We start from the raw sequence: 20,068 nt of genomic DNA, 5'->3' as shown, positions 1-20,068 counted from the left end.
CCAGATTCATTGACATACTATGTTAACGACCACTGTGTAGGCCCATATTTCTACATGGTGGCTGCCAGGCGCTGAAGTCATAGAGGCCCACCAAAGGTGGTCACGTAGCTCTGCAGACAAGCTGTCTCTGCCTAACAAAAGTCAGGATGTTTGCTGCTCCTTGTAATTTGGAGGATACCTTATAGAGATGCTAATACAAACCTATGTGACAGCTAGCATACTCAGCAAACAGGTAAATGCTGATGTGACAAAAGGCCATTCACCTGGTTACCTAGGTGACAGAATGCTGGTGTATTTTCCCGTTCAATTTATGTGTTGGTATGAAAGCTGTCTGGAGAATAAATGCAGAGAAATCTTCAGTAGGAAGAAGCCTGAGATGCCCTTTTCATCATGATCGTGTAAGCTGTGTCTGATTATTCCTTGTGCCTCCGTACCAGTCCAGTGAGGGAAAATAGTTATCTATGTTGGAGCCACACGGGCTCTAACATAATGGTGTTGGCAACGTTAGGCACCACTGAACCCCAAGATTAAAGACAACGTGGTGCCGACTACTGAACCTCCAAGACGAAAGGCAACGTGGTACTGACCGCCTAAATCCGTGAGAAGCCAGAGAAAGAGACAGGATGAGAGAGACCGTGAATGGCGATCACTAAATCCCTGAAGGAGACCAGACAAAGGATGGAGGAGAAGGTGAGGCTGATCCACGCACCCCAAAAAGTAAGGAAGAAGTAACCAGACGTGAGGAACTCACAAGAAAAAAATCAGTGGATGCATGAGTAATGTGCGCTTAGATACCCAAATGGGACAGTAATATCGGGAGTAAAACTTGTAAATATAGAAATATGGGATAAGGGAAAAGTATTCATGTTGGTAACTAAAGGGAGTGAGAGTAGAGCAGAAACAATGGCAGAGTTATTGAGAATCTATAAGCATGATAGATGCAGAATTGCAACTTCTATTGCTTGCTAAATGAGTAGAAAAGATGAAGGAAAAATGACTTTTGGCTCAAGAATCACCAAGTTACCACTGAGATTGAGTAGCCACGTGCACACAGTAGCCAGCTAACATAACTCACCTGTGGGTAAAAGGCAAGCAGGAGCAAGAGTAAGTTTAGAGAGCAAATTTAACCTCACACAGGTTATAGAACAGAGGAGAGGATTCAGAAATTCTAATTTTATGATTTTCAAGTTAAAATAAAAAAGATAGTTAAAAATCTGCCTACCAGAGCTAGGGAAGGCAGTCTAACAGATAAAGTGAGCCTGTGTCCTACCCCCTGCCATGCAGCGCAGCTTCAACTGAAGGAAAAAAGACAGGTTTAAATTAAGATAGCCTCTGAGATAAGCAGGTTAAAATGCTTCTTTTTCATTTTACAATTTTGCTTCTTTGTCAAAAGTCTGCTGTTTGTAGGCAGGTGAATTCGAATCCAAGGTTGTGAGCAGTGTTTTTGATCTTGGTCATTTCTGCAGGGATAAGATGGAGTCTCAGAGTTGTTTTGATTTACATTTCTCCAAAGGTTAAGAATGTTATATTTGAGCAATTTTTTGAATGTCTTTCAGTCATTTTAAGTTCATCTATTGAGAGTTTACAGTTTAGGTCTGTAACATATTCTTATTGGATTATTTGTTCTTTTGATGATTAATTTCCTGCGTTCCTTGTATGTTTTTGAAGTGGATTAGTGATTACTAAAGGGACTTTTGTTTATAGAAGCTTCTCAGTTCTAGAGTTATTAATTGTTTCTCTCAATGTGTATGCCACTGAGGCTGTGTTAGAGTTGTGTCAGTGCATTCAAATGTAAATTCTAAATTTTTTCTTCCATGAGGTTAAGTATTGTTGGTTTTATGTTGAGATCTTAAAAAGAAAAGAGAGGAGAAGATGCATTTCATTCATCTGATGCATTTTGGGTAAGACAATAGGTTCTCAGAGACCAGAACTCACTTTGTTTATAAATGGAAAGAGATTTTCTGGTCTTCTGGATACTGGCACAGATATTTCAGTTATAACTGCCAGCCAGTGGCCTTCCAAGTGACCAAAGATGGAGACTATTACACAGTTACAAGGAATTGGTCAGACTAGAAATCCTGAACAGAGTAGTAATGAACTTCATTGGAAAGATGAGGAAGGCCATGAAGGAACTTTTAAGCCGTATGTTATTCCTCATTTACCTGTGAACTTATGGGGCAGAGATATCATGTCCTGAATGGGAGTATATTTATATTCTCCCAGCACAACTGTTACTAGTCAGATGTTTCAACAAGGATTATTACCTAATCAAGGTCTAGGCAAAGATAATAAGGGAAAAGTTGATCCTTTTGTACCAGACAGTAGACCTCCTAGAGCAGGTTTAGGATATTTTTAGGAGAGGTCGCTGAAAGACCTGCACTCCATGCAGACCCTATAATTTGGAAAAAGTGATGAGCCTGTATGGGTGAGTCAGTTGCCTCTAACACAAGAAAAATTACAAGCTGCCCAGCAGTTAGTGCAGGAACAGCTGGATAGTGGACATATTTCATCATCTAATTCTCCATGAAACTCTGCAATTTTTGTTATTAAAAAGAAATCAGGAAAGTGGAGATTAATTCAGGATTTAAGAGAGGTTAATGCAACCATGCAGCCAATGGGAGCATTACAACCAGGGCTGCCATCTCCAGTAGTAATACCAAAAAGCACACATAAAATTATCTTAGACTTGAAAGATTGTTTTCATACAATTCCTTTAACTACACAAGATTGTCAAAGATTTGATTTTAGTATTCCTTCAGTTAATTTCAGAGAGCCAATGAGGAGATATCAGTGAAATATTTTGCCCCAGGGCATGTTAAATAGTGCAACTTTATTCCAGAAATTCGTAACTCAAGCTATACAAAAAGTTGGAAATTTCCACAGGTCTACGTAATGAATTATATGGATGACATTCTGCTGGCTCATAGAGATGAGGATACTTTACTAGAGATATATGGATTGTTACAACAGAGCCTAAGCCATGCAGGGTTAATTATTGCTTCTGAGAAATTACAGAGGCACCTACCATTTCAATATCTAGGTCACATGTTATAACCCAAAGAAATTAAGCCTCAAAAGATAGAAATTAGGAAGGATGACTTAAAAACTCTCAATGACTTTCAAAGGTTGTTAGGAAATATACAGTAGCTAAGGCCTTATTTAAGGTTTCCTACAGGAGATCTCGAGCCTCTAAATGAAATATTTAAAGGAGACAGTGATTCAAATTCTAGCAGGCAGCTTTGAGAAGCTGCCATACAGACTCTCTCACAGATAGAGCAGGCTATACAGGAACAGCCCAGTATGCTACATCGATTACAGCCAGACGTGGCAGGTGTGTATTTTACCTACAATACTGGCTCCTACAGCAGTCTTATGGCAGAATGGACCACGTCTGTTGCTGTATCTGCCTGTGTCACCAGTAAAAGTATTAAATCCTTATTTTGAAGCAGTAGCATGCTTATCACAAAAGAGCAGAATGGAATCTAGAAAATATTTTGGCAAAGAAACGGCTGTAATCAATGTTCCTTACACTAAGCAGCAAACTGAATGGTTATTTCAAAATAGTGATTTGTGGGCAATTGCATTTGCTCAGTTTCAAGGTCAGATTAATAAACTTTTCCCAGATGACCAGTTACTACAGTTTACACAACAGCACTCATTCATTTTTCCTAAATAGTAGCAATGAATCCCTTAAAGGATGCTTTGTTTATTTTCACTGATGGCTCATCTAATGGAAAAGCTGCTTATGTAGTCAATGGCAAAGGATACATGATACAGACTGAATCAGCTTCAGCTCAAATAGTTGAGCTGCGGGCTGTAGCTCTGATACTTAAGAATTTTGCTAATAAGGCTTTTAATCTATATACTGATAGCCAGTATACTTATGAGGCATTGCAAATCTTGGAAACTGTGTCATATATAGGAACTAGCAATGAACAAGTTAAGATATTGTTTCACAGGTTCAGGAAGCCATATAATGTAGAAAGTTACCGTGTTTTGTGGGACATATCAGAGCACATTCAAGTCTTACTGGTTCATTAGCTGAAGGTAATGCTCTAGCTGACGAACTTACAAAAATAATTGCTATATCTCAGGTAGAACTTGCACAGCAGTCACATGCTTTGCACCATCAAAACAGCTTAAGTTTAAGAAAGCAATTTAAACTAACCAGAGAAGCTGCTCATCAAAATGTTAAGCAGTGTGAAAAATGCCCACAATATCTACCTGTGCCTCATTTGGGGGTAAATCCCTGAGGACTGCTTCCTAACTGTTGGGAGCCACCTGGAGGCACAGGTGGTCCTGCAGTTTGGAGGTATACCTGGCTTAGCCACGTGGGGCTGAGCACCCTTGCCTGCACCCTTGCTTGCACATGCTCAGACCAGCAGAATGGCATTAACCAATCAGGACAGCGTTCAAGCCTCTCCACCGTTTAAAAGCAGCTGCCTCGGGGCTCTACTTCCTCTCTCTCTAAGCTTTCTCTTGTCCCTGCTCTATCTTCCCTTCCCCCAATTTTCCTCAATCAAATGCTCCAAATAAAGACGTGACCAGGGAAGGAATTCTCGTTTTTAGTGGCGTTCATTCCTGCTGGTCAGGATGCGCACCGCACCTAACCATATATACAAATAAATAACCCACATTACTGAGTTTGGAAATTTGAGATATGTGCATGTGACAATTGATAGGTATTCAGCATTTATGATAGCCACAGCACAAACTGGGGAAGCTGCCAAGCATGTAATAACTCATTGCTTGAAAGGCTTTTCATGCAAGGGATCCCCAAAGGTAATAAAGATGGACAATGGGTCCGGATACGTTAACAAAGCTTTTCAAAGATTTTGTACTCAACGGAATATTGTTCATAAAACTGGTATTCCATATAATCCTCAAGGACAAGGAATTGTGGAGCATGCACACAGCTCCTTGAAAATACAACTCCAAAAAATAAAGACAGGGGAGTTGTATCCTCAGACGCCACACAATGCCTTAAATCATGCTTTGTTTATGCTAAACTTTCTAAATACAGATACCCATGAGTGATCAGCTGCAGACAGATTGTGGCATAAAGGTACAAAAACCACATTTGCTAAAGCAATGTGGAAGGACCCTTGCATTAGAATACGGAAAGGACCTGATCCCATCCTAATATGGAGTCAAGGGAATGTCTGTGTTTTCTCACAGGATGAAAATCAAGTCATATGGCTTCCAGAACTGCTGATTCGGTGCATTCAGCAGAAGGACAATGAACTTGAGGACAGCTGAGCTGACAACCGCCCAGCAGAAGAAACAGAATGAGAAGAGATCCAGAAGGACTGATAACCCAGCCCACAGAGAGGAGTATGATCTGGACCTACAGCTGCCAACTCACATCGCTGCAGGGAGACTATGAACAAAGAGATCCTGGTGAGATGAGATTACTGCTGTGTCTGCAGCTGGCTGTGGTGTGAAACCTGTTGCTTTTGAACTAAGATACAAACTGAACATTTGAGTATTCTTGGTTTATGGGACACAAAACTCATTTTGAATAAAATATTAAATCTAAGAACTAAGACCTAAGCTTACCCCTCAGGGAAAGAAAGACTCAATAAAGAATGATAAAAACCCCTCTTCACTTAACAAGGGGGCAGATTAAGGGTTTAACAGCTGCACAGTGACTGAAAATGGGATTTAAGAACAGCAAATGATATTATACTCTTAACAGTAATGATCTAATATTTACAGCTGCATATAAGGTGATGGGAAAAATCTGGTAATGACCAGTGGTGATAAATACATTGGTAATGACCAAAAAGAATATGAAATTATGGTAAAGAAAAATATGAAATTATGAATAATTGGAGAGTTGGTAATGACCAACTAAATATGAAATTATGATAATTGGAGAGCTGGTATTGACCATCTAAATATGAAATTATGAAAATTGGAGAGCTGGTTCTGACTGGCTAAACATAAAATTATGATATGAAAAATTGGAAGATTGGTATTGACCGATAATGTGGAAAAATCAAGATTGTGGATGGTTACAACTGGAAATTGCTGAAAAAGAGGTTGTGATGGTGAATGTTGAGAGTTGATGCGTATGCTGAGAATGTTGAGATCTAAGTGATGCTCTGAACCAGTGTAAGAAACATTTTCAACTAGGTGATTCTACTCTCCTTTAAAATAGGAGAATATAGCCTTTGGGAGCATAATTATTCATAAAGCATTATGATATATCCTGACAAAAGATATGGCTGATACACAGGGTCTAAAAGTATATTTCTCTCCACTATTCTTTTTTTTTTTTACAGAGATCAGCAGTCAACGACGGGTTTGAAACTTCTTTTCCCCAAATGCTTAAGATAGGGGCTCGCATATATGAATGCCTGTTCCAAAGATGGGAAAATTTGGGTAAATGAAGAGGACTTTGCCCAAGCCAGACATGATACATCTGTCCTGTTGCAGAAGCACAGGAGGTACTAAAATTAATAAAAGAGAGTGGATTTTAGGCCCATATTTCTATATGGTGGCTGCCAGGTGCTGAAGAGGCCCACCTGAGGAGGTCACGTATCTCTGCAGACAAGCTGTCTCTGCCTAACAAAAGTCAGGATGTTTGCTGCTCCCTTCCTTGTAATTTGGAGGATATCTTATAGAGATGCTAATTCAAACCTATGTGACAGCTAGCATACTCAGCAGACAGGTAGATGCTGATGTGACAAAAGGCCATTCACCTGGTTACCTAGGTGACAGAATGCTGGTTTATTTTCCCATGCAATTTATGTGTTGGTATAAAAGCTGTCTGGAGAATAAATGCAGAGAGATCTTCAGTAGGAAGAAGCCTGAGATGCCCTTTTCATTATGATCATATAAGCTGTGTCTGATTATTCCTTGTGCCTCCGTACCAGTCCAGTTAGGGCAAATAGTTATCTATGTTGGAGCCACACAGTCTCTAACACCACTGGTGCTGTGGAATATTACTTTATATAAAATATCTCATTATATAAAAATAAAGATGTGTTCCATTTGTTTATGTTGCATTTATTTAATGATGTAAAGATGTCTTGCTTTGCCTGACTAAGGTGTCTGATTGGTCTAATAAAGAACTGCACAGCCAATAGTTAGGCATCAGAAAGATAGGATGGCTGGTGGGCAGATAAAATAAGTAGGAGGGGAATCTAGGCTCAAGAAAAAAAGGAAAAGAATAAGTTAGAGAGCAAGGGAGATGCCTGGCAATTGCCATACAGACTGACATAAAGTAGGACATACAGAATAAAAGTAAAAGATTCCCAAGGCAAAATGTAGATGAAGAGACATAGGTTAAATAAAAATTAAAAGAGCCAGTGGGACAAGCATAAGCTAAGGCCAAGAATTCATAACTAACACCACGTCTTTATTTGGGAGTTAGTTGGTGACCTGAAAAAAAGCCTGCTTGATGTGGGATTTCCCTCTGTATGCTGTGAATACCATTAGTTAATAAAGTATTGTCTTGGGCCTGCACAGGGAATAGAAGTAGGCAGGGAAAACTAAACTGAATGCTGGGAGAAAGAAGGAGGAGTTAGAGCAGAAGTCATGAAACTGCTACCGGAGACAGATTTGCAGAAATTTTGCTGATAGGCCATGACCTCATGGTGATGCACAGATTAATGGAGATGGGTTAAATTAAGATGTAAGAGTTAGCAAATAAGAAGCTAGAGCTAATAGTCCAATCGATGATTTAAATAATATAGTTTCTGTGTATTTATTTTAGGAGTCTGGGCAACTGGAAAATGAATAAGCAACCTTCCTTACAACACCTGCTACTCACTGGCTGTTCAGTTCTCAACAGAATCCATGTGAGGTTCATGTGCATTGAATCCATGGTCATGATTTCTATTAACATTCTTGTTCCTGAATTCTTATATGAACTGTCAATAACTGTGGTATCTGAAAAGTATCAAACTTTTCTGTGTTTTCCTACAAACTACTTCAAAGTCATGGACACCACATGGTCAGTTTTCTAACAGAAACAGCCCCATTTTTGGCACCAGAAATTTTCTACATTAGTAATGTTTTTTATGGTTTTGACAATATTACTGACACAAGCCTATAGAGAAATGAAAGGCTTGTTTTAGCTTGCAGTGTGAGGGGATAGGCCATTCTAGTGGTGAAACCATTTTGATAGGAATGGATCATTTTATAACAACAGAACCATGACCGCTTGTTATAGCTTGGTAGACCAGAAAGCAGGGGGAAAAATGAACATGCTCAGATGGTTTTCTGTTCTCTCCCTCTTTCTATTTCTTCAACCCAGGAATCCATTTTGTGGAATAGTGGTGGCAACATTTAGTGTTAGTCCTTTGACTTCAGGAAATTCTCTCTTAAAAGCCTTCACAGATATACTCAAAAGTAAGCCTCTCTGAGGAGCAAGGTGTTTATTAATCCCATTAAACTGACAATGAATGTTAGCCATCCTAATATGAATACACTATGTCATTTTACAAGTACTTTGGTGTTCATATATTTTTGTGCCCATTTAGAATAATGGAACCCATTCTTTGACATATCAAATGACCATTGTCTATTCAATTATAATTTAGATAAAAATGGGAACTAGGATATCTGGTTAAAACTTCTAACAATCTTTTTTATATTTGCCTTTTCCTAGTTATGAAATGCAGGATGAAGTGCTTTTGATATATTTTAATTTCTTTTTTCCTCAAATGATGTTGTTTTCATAATTAAACATGGACAACATTGCCTTGTATTCTGTATATAGCACACTTAAGTAAGCATTTTCTTCTCCATAATTTCTATTTTTAAAGATTAATTTCCAAACATTTCCATCAGATAAAATTATTTTACTCACTTACCTTCTTTTTTTAATAAATGTGTTAACAAATGTGAATTTCTCATATTTGGTTGAACTTTTCAAACATCAGTTAAGACAGCACTATAGTTCAGCTCTAGTTTGAGAATTGGTTGAAATGTGTAGTCTTATTTTGATTTTACCAATGACTAAGTATTATTTATGTTCAAAATTCATGAAATATTCTTATTATTTATATTTCATTAATGAATTATTTAATTTTGACAAAGAACATATAATCTATAACAAATCTATTAGCTAGAACAAGATCTTTTGTACTCACTAGTAGTCTATACAAAAGTACATTCTTCTTTGAAATTGTTGTGTATTCCTTTAGCTTCCTAGAGAAGCTAAATAAGAAGACGAACCTGATGAAGATTATTTACCTATCCGCCAGGAGGTAGGAAATAGTCAAGAGTCCCAGGTAACCTTGGGTGCATGGGGGGGGGGTGGGAGGGTTGATGGAAGGGGAGAGGGTTAGAGAGAAGGGAGTAGGGGAGGAATGGAGAAAGCTCGGTTGACCGGGATGGGGGGAAGGGAGGAAGGATGAATGTGGGATCAGGGAAGAATATATTTCAACTAAGGGAGTCATATTAGAGTTTACAGGAAACTTAATTATATATGGGATCCCAGGTCCAAGGAGAGATCCCCAGATTGTTCTCTGGACAGAGGAGGGGGTGCCTGAACCGGCCTTGGCCCGTGACCATACTGATGAATATTTTGCTTATCACCATAGATCCCTCACCTGGCGTTGGATGACGATACAGATGGAGGCCCGCGTTGGAGCACCGAACTGAGCCCCCCAAGATCCAAACGAGGAGCAAAAGGAGGAAGAAAATGACGAAGGACTGCGAGGGATACTATCACCCACTGATACAAGGGGTCGGATCTAATGAGAGTTTACCAAGGCCAGATGGACCGTGACTGAACGAGCATGTGATCCAACCAGATTCTCTGAATGTGGCCGGATTTTCTGAATGTGGCTGGCCTGCAGTCTTTCCGAGAAGCCATTGACAATGACACTGGGACTGGTTTCCTCTGCATATACTGGATTTTTGGGATCCAGTCTGTTTGGATGCTCACCTTCCTGGACCTGGAGTGAGGGGGGAGGAACTTGGACTTCCCACAGGGCAGGAGACCCTGACTTCCCTAGGGGACAAGGAGGGAGGAGGAGAGGGAGGGGGGGAGTGGGAGGGCGTTGGGAGGAGGGGCGTAAATGGAAACTTTTTATAATTTAATAAAATTACAAAAAAAAATAAAATAAATAAAATAAAAAAAAAATAAAAATAAAAAAAAATAAACCCTGGCACTTGCGACACACACACACAAAAAAAAGACAGTACTATAGTTCGGCTCTAGTTTGAGAATTGGTTGAAATGTGTAGTCTTGTTTTGATTTTACCAATGACTAAGTATTATTTATGTTCCAAATTCATGAAATATTCTTATTATTTATGTTTTATTAATTAATTATTTAATTTTGACAAAGAACATATAATGTATAATAACAAATCTATTAGCTAGAACAAGATCTTTTGTACTCACTAGTAGCCTATACAAAAGTACATTCTTCTTTGAAATTGTTGTGTATTCCTTGCCAGTAAAGAATTCTCTATTTATAAAGTTTATTAAACATCATTGACAAATGCTGGGATTTGTTCTACTTTGACTCTACATGGGTCTTGTATCTTTTATCACAGCTACTATAAATTAATATATGCAGCTGCCCTACAGTGTCCAGAAAACAGTTTCCTTGGAATCATCCACTTCCTCTGACTCTTACATCTTTCTACCTCAATGATCCCTGAGCATTATGAGAAGGGCACGTGGTAGAGCTCTTTCATTTAGGGCTGAGGCTTTTATTCTTTCCACCTTGACCAGGTGTAGGCCTCTGTGTTAATTGCCATTTATTACAAACAGAGGCTTCGCAAATGGGGGTTGAGAAATGCATTAATATATAAATATAATCATGAGGAGCTCTTTTATTATCATGTCCATTTAGAAATTTAGCAGAATCAGAGTCCTTGGTTCTCCTATGGATTCTATGGCCTGTATAGCCTCAGGTTCTTGGCCTAACAGTGGTGTGAGGTGTGTATTTCATTTCAGCCAGAATGTGCTTCTGAGACTATTAGACAATTTGACATGTCTTTGCCAGAAGAACAGTATCTGGTACTGTGAAACTTGCCCTTATAAAGGAAGTTTTCAGGTAAGAGTCAGCTCAGTGTCTTGAAGTTTTGTCTGATTTTGGCAGTCTTTCTATTTATTGGGTTGGCTGGGCATTCCCAGTTCAATCATCCCACAACTTTGCCAAGTTTTTATCTTAAGCTGTCTGCTAGCAACTTAAGACCCTGCTAATTCCTTTTAGATCTCAGAAACTAGATTTCCTCTCATGAAAAGTCACTTAGTCAAACGTGGAAGAGCTAAAAGGTTATGAAATACATAAAATATCTACTAATTTAATATAAAAATCAGCATTTATATTTAAAACACTCTTGTTTTATTTTGTCACCTGTTTCTGCTTAACTGTCTGCAAACAGTGACAGAAAAAAATAAAAATAGACATTTCTTGACATGTCATAGTTTTTTTAACAAATAAACAAATTAAAACATTGCATAAGGAGAAAAAAGAAAGAACCATACCAAAAAAACAAAGAAAACAGGAATTTGAAAGAATTTATATATTTGATGAATTACAAGTCTTCATTTTTAAAATATTCAATATGTCTATCTTCTCCGTAAATATTTAAACAGCATTGAACACACATACACATGTGATGCTTTCTTCTCCACATCATTCTTGCACATAAATCATTTTAAAACATCTTATTTTCTTTATAACTTCACTTACTAATTTTGTTTATCTCTCATTTGTACTATTTAATTAGTACTATCAACATGTAAGCCTAGAAGACACTCAAGTTTGTCTAATATAGATCACTTACAACTTCCTCTAAATTTCTTTCCTAAGACAACCTGCTTGCTTCAAACCTAGTAAAATATAGGTATGTGGTATCATAATACATTTTGCAATTTCTAAGTTGAATCTGATGTTTTAAATGACAAGCTGAATATTTTATTTCTACGAATCCATAACTTATATGTCAATTCTTATATAATATTTACTCACCGTTTCTATATAAAAATACATTTTAAGTGTGTACTAGTTTGCTTTCTAGGTATATGATAGACAACGTGACCAAAAGCAACTAGGAATTGAAAGGATCTATTGCAACTTATTGTTTATTGACAATCATGAAGGGAAGTCAGGGCAGGAAATGAAGGCAGAAAGTGATTCAAAAGCCATGAAAGAGCACAGCTTACTGGCTTGTTCTCCATGATTTTCTCAGCACAGTACATAAAATTACAAAGTTCTACTTTAGGAAACACATATAAATACATATCCTATATTTATATTTCTTGTTCTGAGATGTTTAAAAGGAATTAACTGGTATAAAATTAAGGTTTGATATAATCATTTCTTGCATTCAACTGATCTACATTTATACAATATTAGTATCTAAAAATTAACATATTTTATATGTTCTACAAAGACTCTTTTGCAAGTTGAAAAGAAAACATACATTTTTATAAAACTCAGAAACTGAACAAACTTAAATACAAGAATTTTTGTGATCCAATGTTCCTTTAAGGTATGCAGGATGATCTACACAAATAAGCCCTGGTTCTCTGCACCTCAGGGTCCCTGTCTTAGTGCCTGCATCTTAGCCATAGCAGCACAGAGAGAGAAGCCTTTCTCAGCTTGGTAATTCCCATAATCAGGACACAGGGATGCACTGAGGGAAAAGCAATTCTTGAAGACTGTGTGAACAAAAGCACCATCCCTTTTTCCAGAAGCAGAGACCCCCAAACGTTAGTAACAAGAGACAGAAAGAAAAGGACATACAGGAGAAGAGAGGCGATCATTATTTGCAAGGTTCTGATGTGTGCCGTGGTGCTGGCGTCTCGGCATCCTTGGGCACTGTGCTGCATCTTCCTCAGATGTTTCCACAGGGAGAAGATGAGCAGGAGAAAAGTGACCAGGGACACAGCAAAGGGTATGAATGCAAACATGGTGTTTGCAAATAAAAACCATAACGTTGAATGCTGTCGGTTATTCAAACTCAAGTTGTAAGACTTATTTACCTTATACTCAGTCATCAAGGTGTTCTCAGGTAAATTAATAACTATAATATTTAAACACAAGAGAAACAGAGACACATACAAGGTCACTCTCACTGTTTTTTTCACTCTAAGCTTAAAATAAAAGAAAAGAGTGTTGGAAAAATTTGCTATCTTGAAAAAGCAAAAGATGCTTAGACTTGTAGCGAACCAGAGACTAAACTGGTAGGATGCTGTCCAGATACTGTTTATTATCCCAATCATTCTTTCATTTATCCATCCTCCTGGATAAAGCATAGATAGATACCAATTCAGTAATACAAACCACAGCAGCACAATTCTGGAGATGGCCAGAGCAGTAAGAATCTGATCCATTAAAGAGATCTTTCTTCTCTTGACCAAGTCTATGATGTTCACCACTGCTATGAATATATTTCCAAAGTTGCCAATTACAAATTCCACACTCAGAATGACTGTAAATGTGTTCTTCAGGACACCACTCATCTTCCAGCTAATGCTCCAATTTCTGTTGTCACTGCTTAGGATTTATTAACATATCCTACAAAAATGCTGCTCATATTCAATTCTCAAAACCCCATAGCATGTTCCCTTAAACAACTTTCAAGTCTAATACCAAATGAGCAACTAGGACTTGGTAATCACTTCATACTTTCCAATATAAATGTCTCGCATTTTCCCTAACAGCTGTACTGAGCTCCATCCAGATGTGGTTTGCATTACATACAGCAGGCTAGAGACAATGCAAATTTTGATGAAGGAAAAGCTGATCTCGTGCACTAATATACAAATAAAGATATACTTATTTTCATCATTTTGCTCAGATCTCTTAGATGTTAATCTGGCACTGAGTATTGGATAAATCACAAAGAAATTCTATATTCTTTATATATCCCCTATATAAGGCAGGAAAAATCTGAACTTGTACCTAGGAATTCCTTCGTACCATATGTCTTTAAATACCTTGAACCAGCTATGCTCCAGACCTATGCACAGTATGTAAATCATTTCTAGAAAACTGCCCACAATAAAATAATCTTTGAAAATCATATTTGTTAAAAGCTCAGTGCTGAGAAAATACATATTCATCATTTGATTTTATGCAAAGGTATGCACACACCAATATCCACACACATTTAAACTGGGGGTCCATAATTTTTCTACTGTGCAGAAAATTTATGATTCATGAAGCTCATGCATGGCACTCTGATAATTTTAAGGTGTTGTTTGTTGTTTGAAAAATGCTAGCAAATGCCAATCATGGAACATTGATTGCATTGTGTTAAATAAGACTGTGTGTGACTGCATGAGAACATGTGTGAATATCCTTATAGTTTCAGGAAGCAATCACTAAGATGAATTATCTATATATACATAAAGAGTCCTCCTTTTCCTTTGCCCCTTGTCCTATAAGTTACATTTCTCCATAGACACCAAGGATCTATAGTTTTATTCACCTTCATTCTATTGTTCCAATATCAATTCTTCACTAATAGGCACCAAGGTACATGAGATAGACAGCCTCACAACATATGAGATAAGTAGTGTTTGTGAGTCCTTCATCTTCAATAGCTAATACATAAGCAAGGGTCCAATAATAAAATATTAACAGTACATAACAAGATGACAGAAAAACATGTATCATAGTTATTCTACTGTTTATGACTGATCACACCTTCAGTTTTTTGAAGTAAGATTAATTTTGAAAAAAACTGATGAGAGACACAGAGAAAAGATTTAGAGCTAAATTATTAGCCATACACATTTCAGCAAATGTGCTTAGGTAAACACCTATAAGGAGACTATATGAGATTAATTTTCTTTTAATTATTGGAAAGACATGGGAAGACAAAGTAGCAGGGAAGCAAGAGCAGAATTTCACAAAAAATTAAAAAAAATATAAACAAAATTTTCATCCATATGAAAACAAGAAGCTTCCTTTAACTTAACTCCTTCCATGAGCTAAAAATGAAGTCTGGAAAAAAGAAAGACAAAATGATATGTAGACAATCTTGCTGTTGAGGTCCTGTAGAATAGATGTTGAGATGGCAGATTCCTGGACTTCTCCATCTCTAGCCTATGGAGGGCACATTGAACACTGAAGGCCTCCTGTGACTCCATCACGGCTCCTTTGATTCTGAACAGGAAATGCTACATTTAGGTTCCACCTGAATAGCAGCTTCTTCAGGAAATTAGTTTTCTTTCCAGGTCATATGAGAAAGTGACAACTTGCATTTCCACAGACAGAAGTATCTTAAGCCATCTATAAGCCACTGTTGTATGTAGGTGTCTTTACAAGTCACTTGCATTTCTTGTTCAATTATTCACCCACAAGAAGCTTCATATATTAACTATACTAAGTGTTAGTAATCAAATTATAAAGCAAACCATTCCTTGCTGTGATTCCCCAAATCTTACAAGCCTTTTCACTGTTCTCCTCCCACTTTGTGGACATCTGCAGACATGTAGGGAGCAGAGGAAGCCTTGAGAGAGTGAAGTCCTGAGTGAATGTGCATTGTTGACCATGGGCACAGTCAGGTCAAGTATCCTAATTCCTCAGCCCCATAGGAGCAATAAAGTTTTCCCCAAATAAGGCTGAGATGGATGGAAAAGTTTTCCTTGGGAGTCTCAATGTGACTAGTATGAGATGTAGCAACTGCAGCTACCTCTTCCTGGGTGTTTACAGCCTGAGACTGCTCACTTACAGAGACCTCCTACCAAGACTAGACAACCCCTCCTCTGTATGGAACATAATGAACATGCTGACATTTCTTGTAGAAGTGGTCGTAGTTGTCTCTCTGTCAGAATGTATACACCCCAACTATCCCCAGCTTTTCTGTAATGTCAGACCTATCTACTTTCTCTCACCACTCATAGTCAGTGTTACTCACCTGGGCTGTGAGTTATGGCATGGGCTTCAGTGAAAAACCAGTATTTTCATCAAAATCAGCTTTCAAACCCTGAAAAGTGGTCTAAATATCTATCATCATCCTAACACACGTGTCTGAAGTGGCACCAGAATCAAAGGTGCTGTAGGGCTGATGATTGCCTACCAAGAAGTCCCCCAAATTAGAGATTTTTAAGTGAACTAAAGGTAAATAAAACCAGAAAATTTATTTAAGTTTCTTTATATGAAAAATATGTTACATGTGATGAGCATTAAAATGTATGAAGAATATAGATTATAACCACATACATATGTCTTCTCATATTAACATATTGCAGACTCATTTTTCATGTCATAGATCACAAAATTTGTGAAAATTTATTCAAAAACACATATAAAAGATATTCAACATGCATTTATATTTACTAATTAAATAAAGGAATACAAGAATGGCTCTGGGAGAGTAAGAAAATCTATTCCAAGAACACACTGTACAATTTGAAGAAGGTTTTCATGCAAATAAGCAAGCAAATGTTTTCTAAAATAAAATTTCTTTTACTGAAGATTTAACATTACACGTAGAATTGATAACCATGCATTTATTTCTGTGTCTCAACATCTGCAATTAACTAACAATTTTTACCAGTTTCACGAATTTATCTTTTATTTCTGACACATAACTAGGTAAACCATCTCCCTCATCAAGAATTTTTTTTTCAAAGGACAGAGATCATTATAGAAAACCACAACCAATTAAAATGCAGAGTTGTGAATGCCAGTCCCAACTTATAATCTACAAAACACTCCAGTACCTGAAATTCAGGGATCATTACAAGGAAGGGGATAGAAAGATTGCAAGAGCCAGAGAAACTGTGTTTACTTTGAGATTATGTCTCCTAGAAATATCAGAAGCTATACCCATAAAGTCTTATCAGCATGACTGCCTAAACATGATTTGAACAAGGAAAACACCAGTAATCATACTCTCACAAATGGGTAAAATTTCACAAGACCTTATGTTCAGACAGACAACTATAGACAACTAAGCATTGATAAAGTTGGATGAATAGTCTTCTCAAGAGAAGAACATACCACTTGGTTATCTAATACCAAATTGTATGGCCTGAAAGCATACATGCAAGTAACACCATATAGCCTGATAAGTTTATAAACACACACATATACACAAATGCACACAACCATGCATGCATATAGACACACACACACACAAAAAAACAATGATTAATGAAAAGGAGGGCCCTTGAATTTCAAAGAGAGCAAGTATATGGGATAATTTACAGGGAGGAAAAAGGGGGAATTTTATGTAATTATGATCCCACAAAAATATTTTCTGATTATGTGTATAACCAACAAATCATATTTACCTAATAAATATGTTCTGAAATTTCTTCATTTGAATGAAGTAACAGACTACTCAAAAAACAGTCACAGCCAGGCAAAGTGGTGCACAGCTTTAATTTCAGCACCTGGCAGGTAGAGGAAAGCAAAGACAGGTAGAGCTCTATGACTTCATACCCAACTAGTCTAAATAGTAAATATTAGTCCAACTAAGGCTACACAATGAGATTCCTGCCTCTAAAACCCAAGAAAAATAATGAATAAATAGATGATATAGGCTCATTATTCTAATTTTTAAATATTATTTTCATAAGTATTCAGATTATTTGAACTTTCAACAATCTTAATTTATTTCTCATTTCTAATACAACAGTTTTGTTACAACTTTTATAATAAAATTTTAGTATGGGCCTGCTTAGTGTGTGTGTGTGTGTGTGTGTGTGTGTGTGTGTGTGTGTGCGTATACATGTGTTTTCCCTAAGTATAACATAAACATTCCATGTCTTGGAGTTCATCTAACCTTGTCCTGATACCAATTCATTGGAAGAAGCAGAACAATACAATGATAACAAGGTCTATGGCAATGATAATGATGTAATCAATATGTCCTGATACGATGATGACTCTGACCTGGTATTCCAGCAGTTACTCCCCAACCCTTACCACCTTGGGAGAGAGAAGATCAGTGGTTCTTAACCTTCCTAATGCTGTATCCTCTTAACATATTTCACCATGTGGTGATCCCAAACCATAAAATTATTTTTATTACTACTTCATTGCTATAATCTTGCCACTATTATGGATCATGTTCTGTGTGGAGTATCCTGAAGTGGTGATATACATAACTGTATTTGCTAAGGGTTTAATGCATTTGGTTAGTTCTTATTCTAAACATTTATTTGCAAACTTTAGTTTTGCACAATAATTCATAATAAAAAATATTGAAAGTTTATACTTATCAAATGATTTTTAATCAAAATATTTTCTGCACTTTACTTGTGTGTTACACAGTGAAAATGCACAATGAAAATTTCAACTTAATTTTTCCCCACAAGACTCAGTTCTCTTGAATGTGATGGATTCAGATTGCATAATTGTTTGCAATATTCTAATCTTCTCTTTTGTGTTTGGCTTTGAGATTGTGCTTTAATTACATTTCCTCTTCTCCCTTCTCCTCCAAAACCACATATACATCCTTTCCCACTCCCTTCAAATTTGTAGCCACTTTTCATCAGTTGTTGTTGCATGCAAGCATGTATTTATATATGTTTGCACACATAATCCCAAATATAGTCTGTTCAGTCCATATAATGTTGCTAGTATTTATGCTTTATGGAATGATCATTTGACACTGGATAATCAATTGGTGAGCTCACCCCTAGGGAAGACTACCTCACCTATTTACAGTTTTACGAAGCACCTGTTGTTCTTTTTGTAGAACTGAGGCTTTGGGGCTTTTCCATATCCACTTTGGCATGTTCATTGGTGTCCTCCTTGTTCAGCTGACATTTAAGTGGTCATGTTCATGAGACTTAATTGATGTAGCTTCTGATTGTACTAGTAGGGGGCATAACCTCAAAGCAACGTTCCTAATCTTCTGACTCTTATGCTGGGGGACAATGGTCTGTACCCTGTCACTTATATTAAATAAATGCCGATTGGCCAGTAGCCAGGCAGGAAGTATAGGCAGGATGACCAGACAGGAAGTAGAGGAGGGGCAAAAATAATTCTAGGAAGAGAAAAGTTCTTTCTGCAGTAGTGACCCAGCTACAGAAAAAACAAGATGTGACTGCCTTGCTAAATAAGGTACCAAGCCACTAACATAGTCATATGGCTAACATAGACAAGAATAATGGGCTAATATAAGTTATAAGAGTCAATAAGAAGTCTGAGCTACTAAGCCAATCAGTGTATAACTAGTACAGACCTCTGTGTGATTTCTTTGGGATGTAACAGCAACAGGACCAGGCAGGACAGAAAACCTAAGTCAACAATCTTAACAAATTTTCTGCCCCGTCTTCCATATTATTCCCTGAGTTTGGGGTGTGGGAGTGTTTTCTAGATGCATCCATTGGGACTGGGCTTCACAACTCTGCATTTCAATTGTTGTGCTTTGCTGTAGTGATCTTAAACTGCTGCAAAGAGAAATTTTGATGAGTAGAGATTACATTTATCTGTGAGTCTAGGGACAAATGGTCATACATTGTTGTTAGGGATTATGCTGATCTAGTAACTGGCTTTGCAGATTCTTCTCAAATAATCATGATTTCCTTAGCTATTAGTTGGTGAGTAGTTAGCTAGTTTCTCAGGACTAGGCATGTTTTCTCTCTTGTTGGGAAACTTTTAAGTACAATTAGAGAGCAGTTAGTTAATGACAAGATATGTGTGCCACTACCAAACCCTTTGGATTATTGTGTCATGGTGGTTGTTGATGTGATTCACAGGTGTCACAGCTGGGTAGGGATGTTAGTTTCCTCCCTCCTTTATCTTACACGGTGGCTTCTAACACTGAAAACTAGTACTCAAGGAGGAGGGTTATAGGTCAGTTACAACTCTGGGCTCTGGGCCCAGTTTCTAAGTGCATGGTGTCTTCAGCAATAAGGACTTACCTTCTACCACTGGCAATAACCAAAGGTAACAACTGAAACATACAATAAACTTTCTGTTCCAGGAATCTTTTAGACTACCATGGCTATTAGTTCAAAAGAAGACTAGTCATGGTTAGCATTGGGAATTTTTTTAAATTAGTATTTGGCTACATTTTGGAAGGAGTGCTGCCCATCACAATGACAAAATTTCATTAAAACTACACATGTGTGCATGCACACACACACACACACACACTCATAATGTATGCATATATGT

At 37.3% G+C, this 20,068-nt stretch overlaps 1 protein-coding gene and 1 long non-coding RNA gene across 2 annotated transcripts; one reads left to right on the top strand and one right to left on the bottom strand.

The window, feature by feature from the left end:
* The first annotated feature begins 310 nt into the window (after nucleotides 1-310).
* LOC148122551 (uncharacterized) lies at nucleotides 311-6,662 on the top strand. Its single transcript, XR_015737353.1, has 3 exons — nucleotides 311-690; nucleotides 5,179-5,400; nucleotides 6,288-6,662. It is a non-coding gene; the product is annotated as an uncharacterized LOC148122551 (long non-coding RNA).
* Nucleotides 6,663-12,528: 5,866 nt separating this feature from the next.
* LOC125399416 (taste receptor type 2 member 116-like) lies at nucleotides 12,529-13,443 on the bottom strand. Its single transcript, XM_048432849.3, has one exon. It carries the CDS (start codon nucleotides 13,441-13,443, stop codon nucleotides 12,529-12,531), a length of 915 nt encoding a protein of 304 aa, XP_048288806.3.
* Nucleotides 13,444-20,068: the final 6,625 nt, after the last annotated feature.

This window comes from Myodes glareolus, chromosome 3 (genome assembly GCF_982192425.1).
Source record: "Myodes glareolus chromosome 3, mMyoGla1.1, whole genome shotgun sequence".
NCBI classification, from domain to species: Eukaryota; Metazoa; Chordata; class Mammalia; order Rodentia; family Cricetidae; genus Myodes; species Myodes glareolus.
This window is presented reverse-complemented; position numbering and strand designations above follow the sequence as displayed.

Bases quoted from the DNA above. Each gene is read 5' to 3' on its own strand.
- LOC125399416 (XM_048432849.3), bottom strand. From the start codon at position 13,443: ATGAGTGGTGTCCTGAAGAACACATTTACAGTCATTCTGAGTGTGGAA.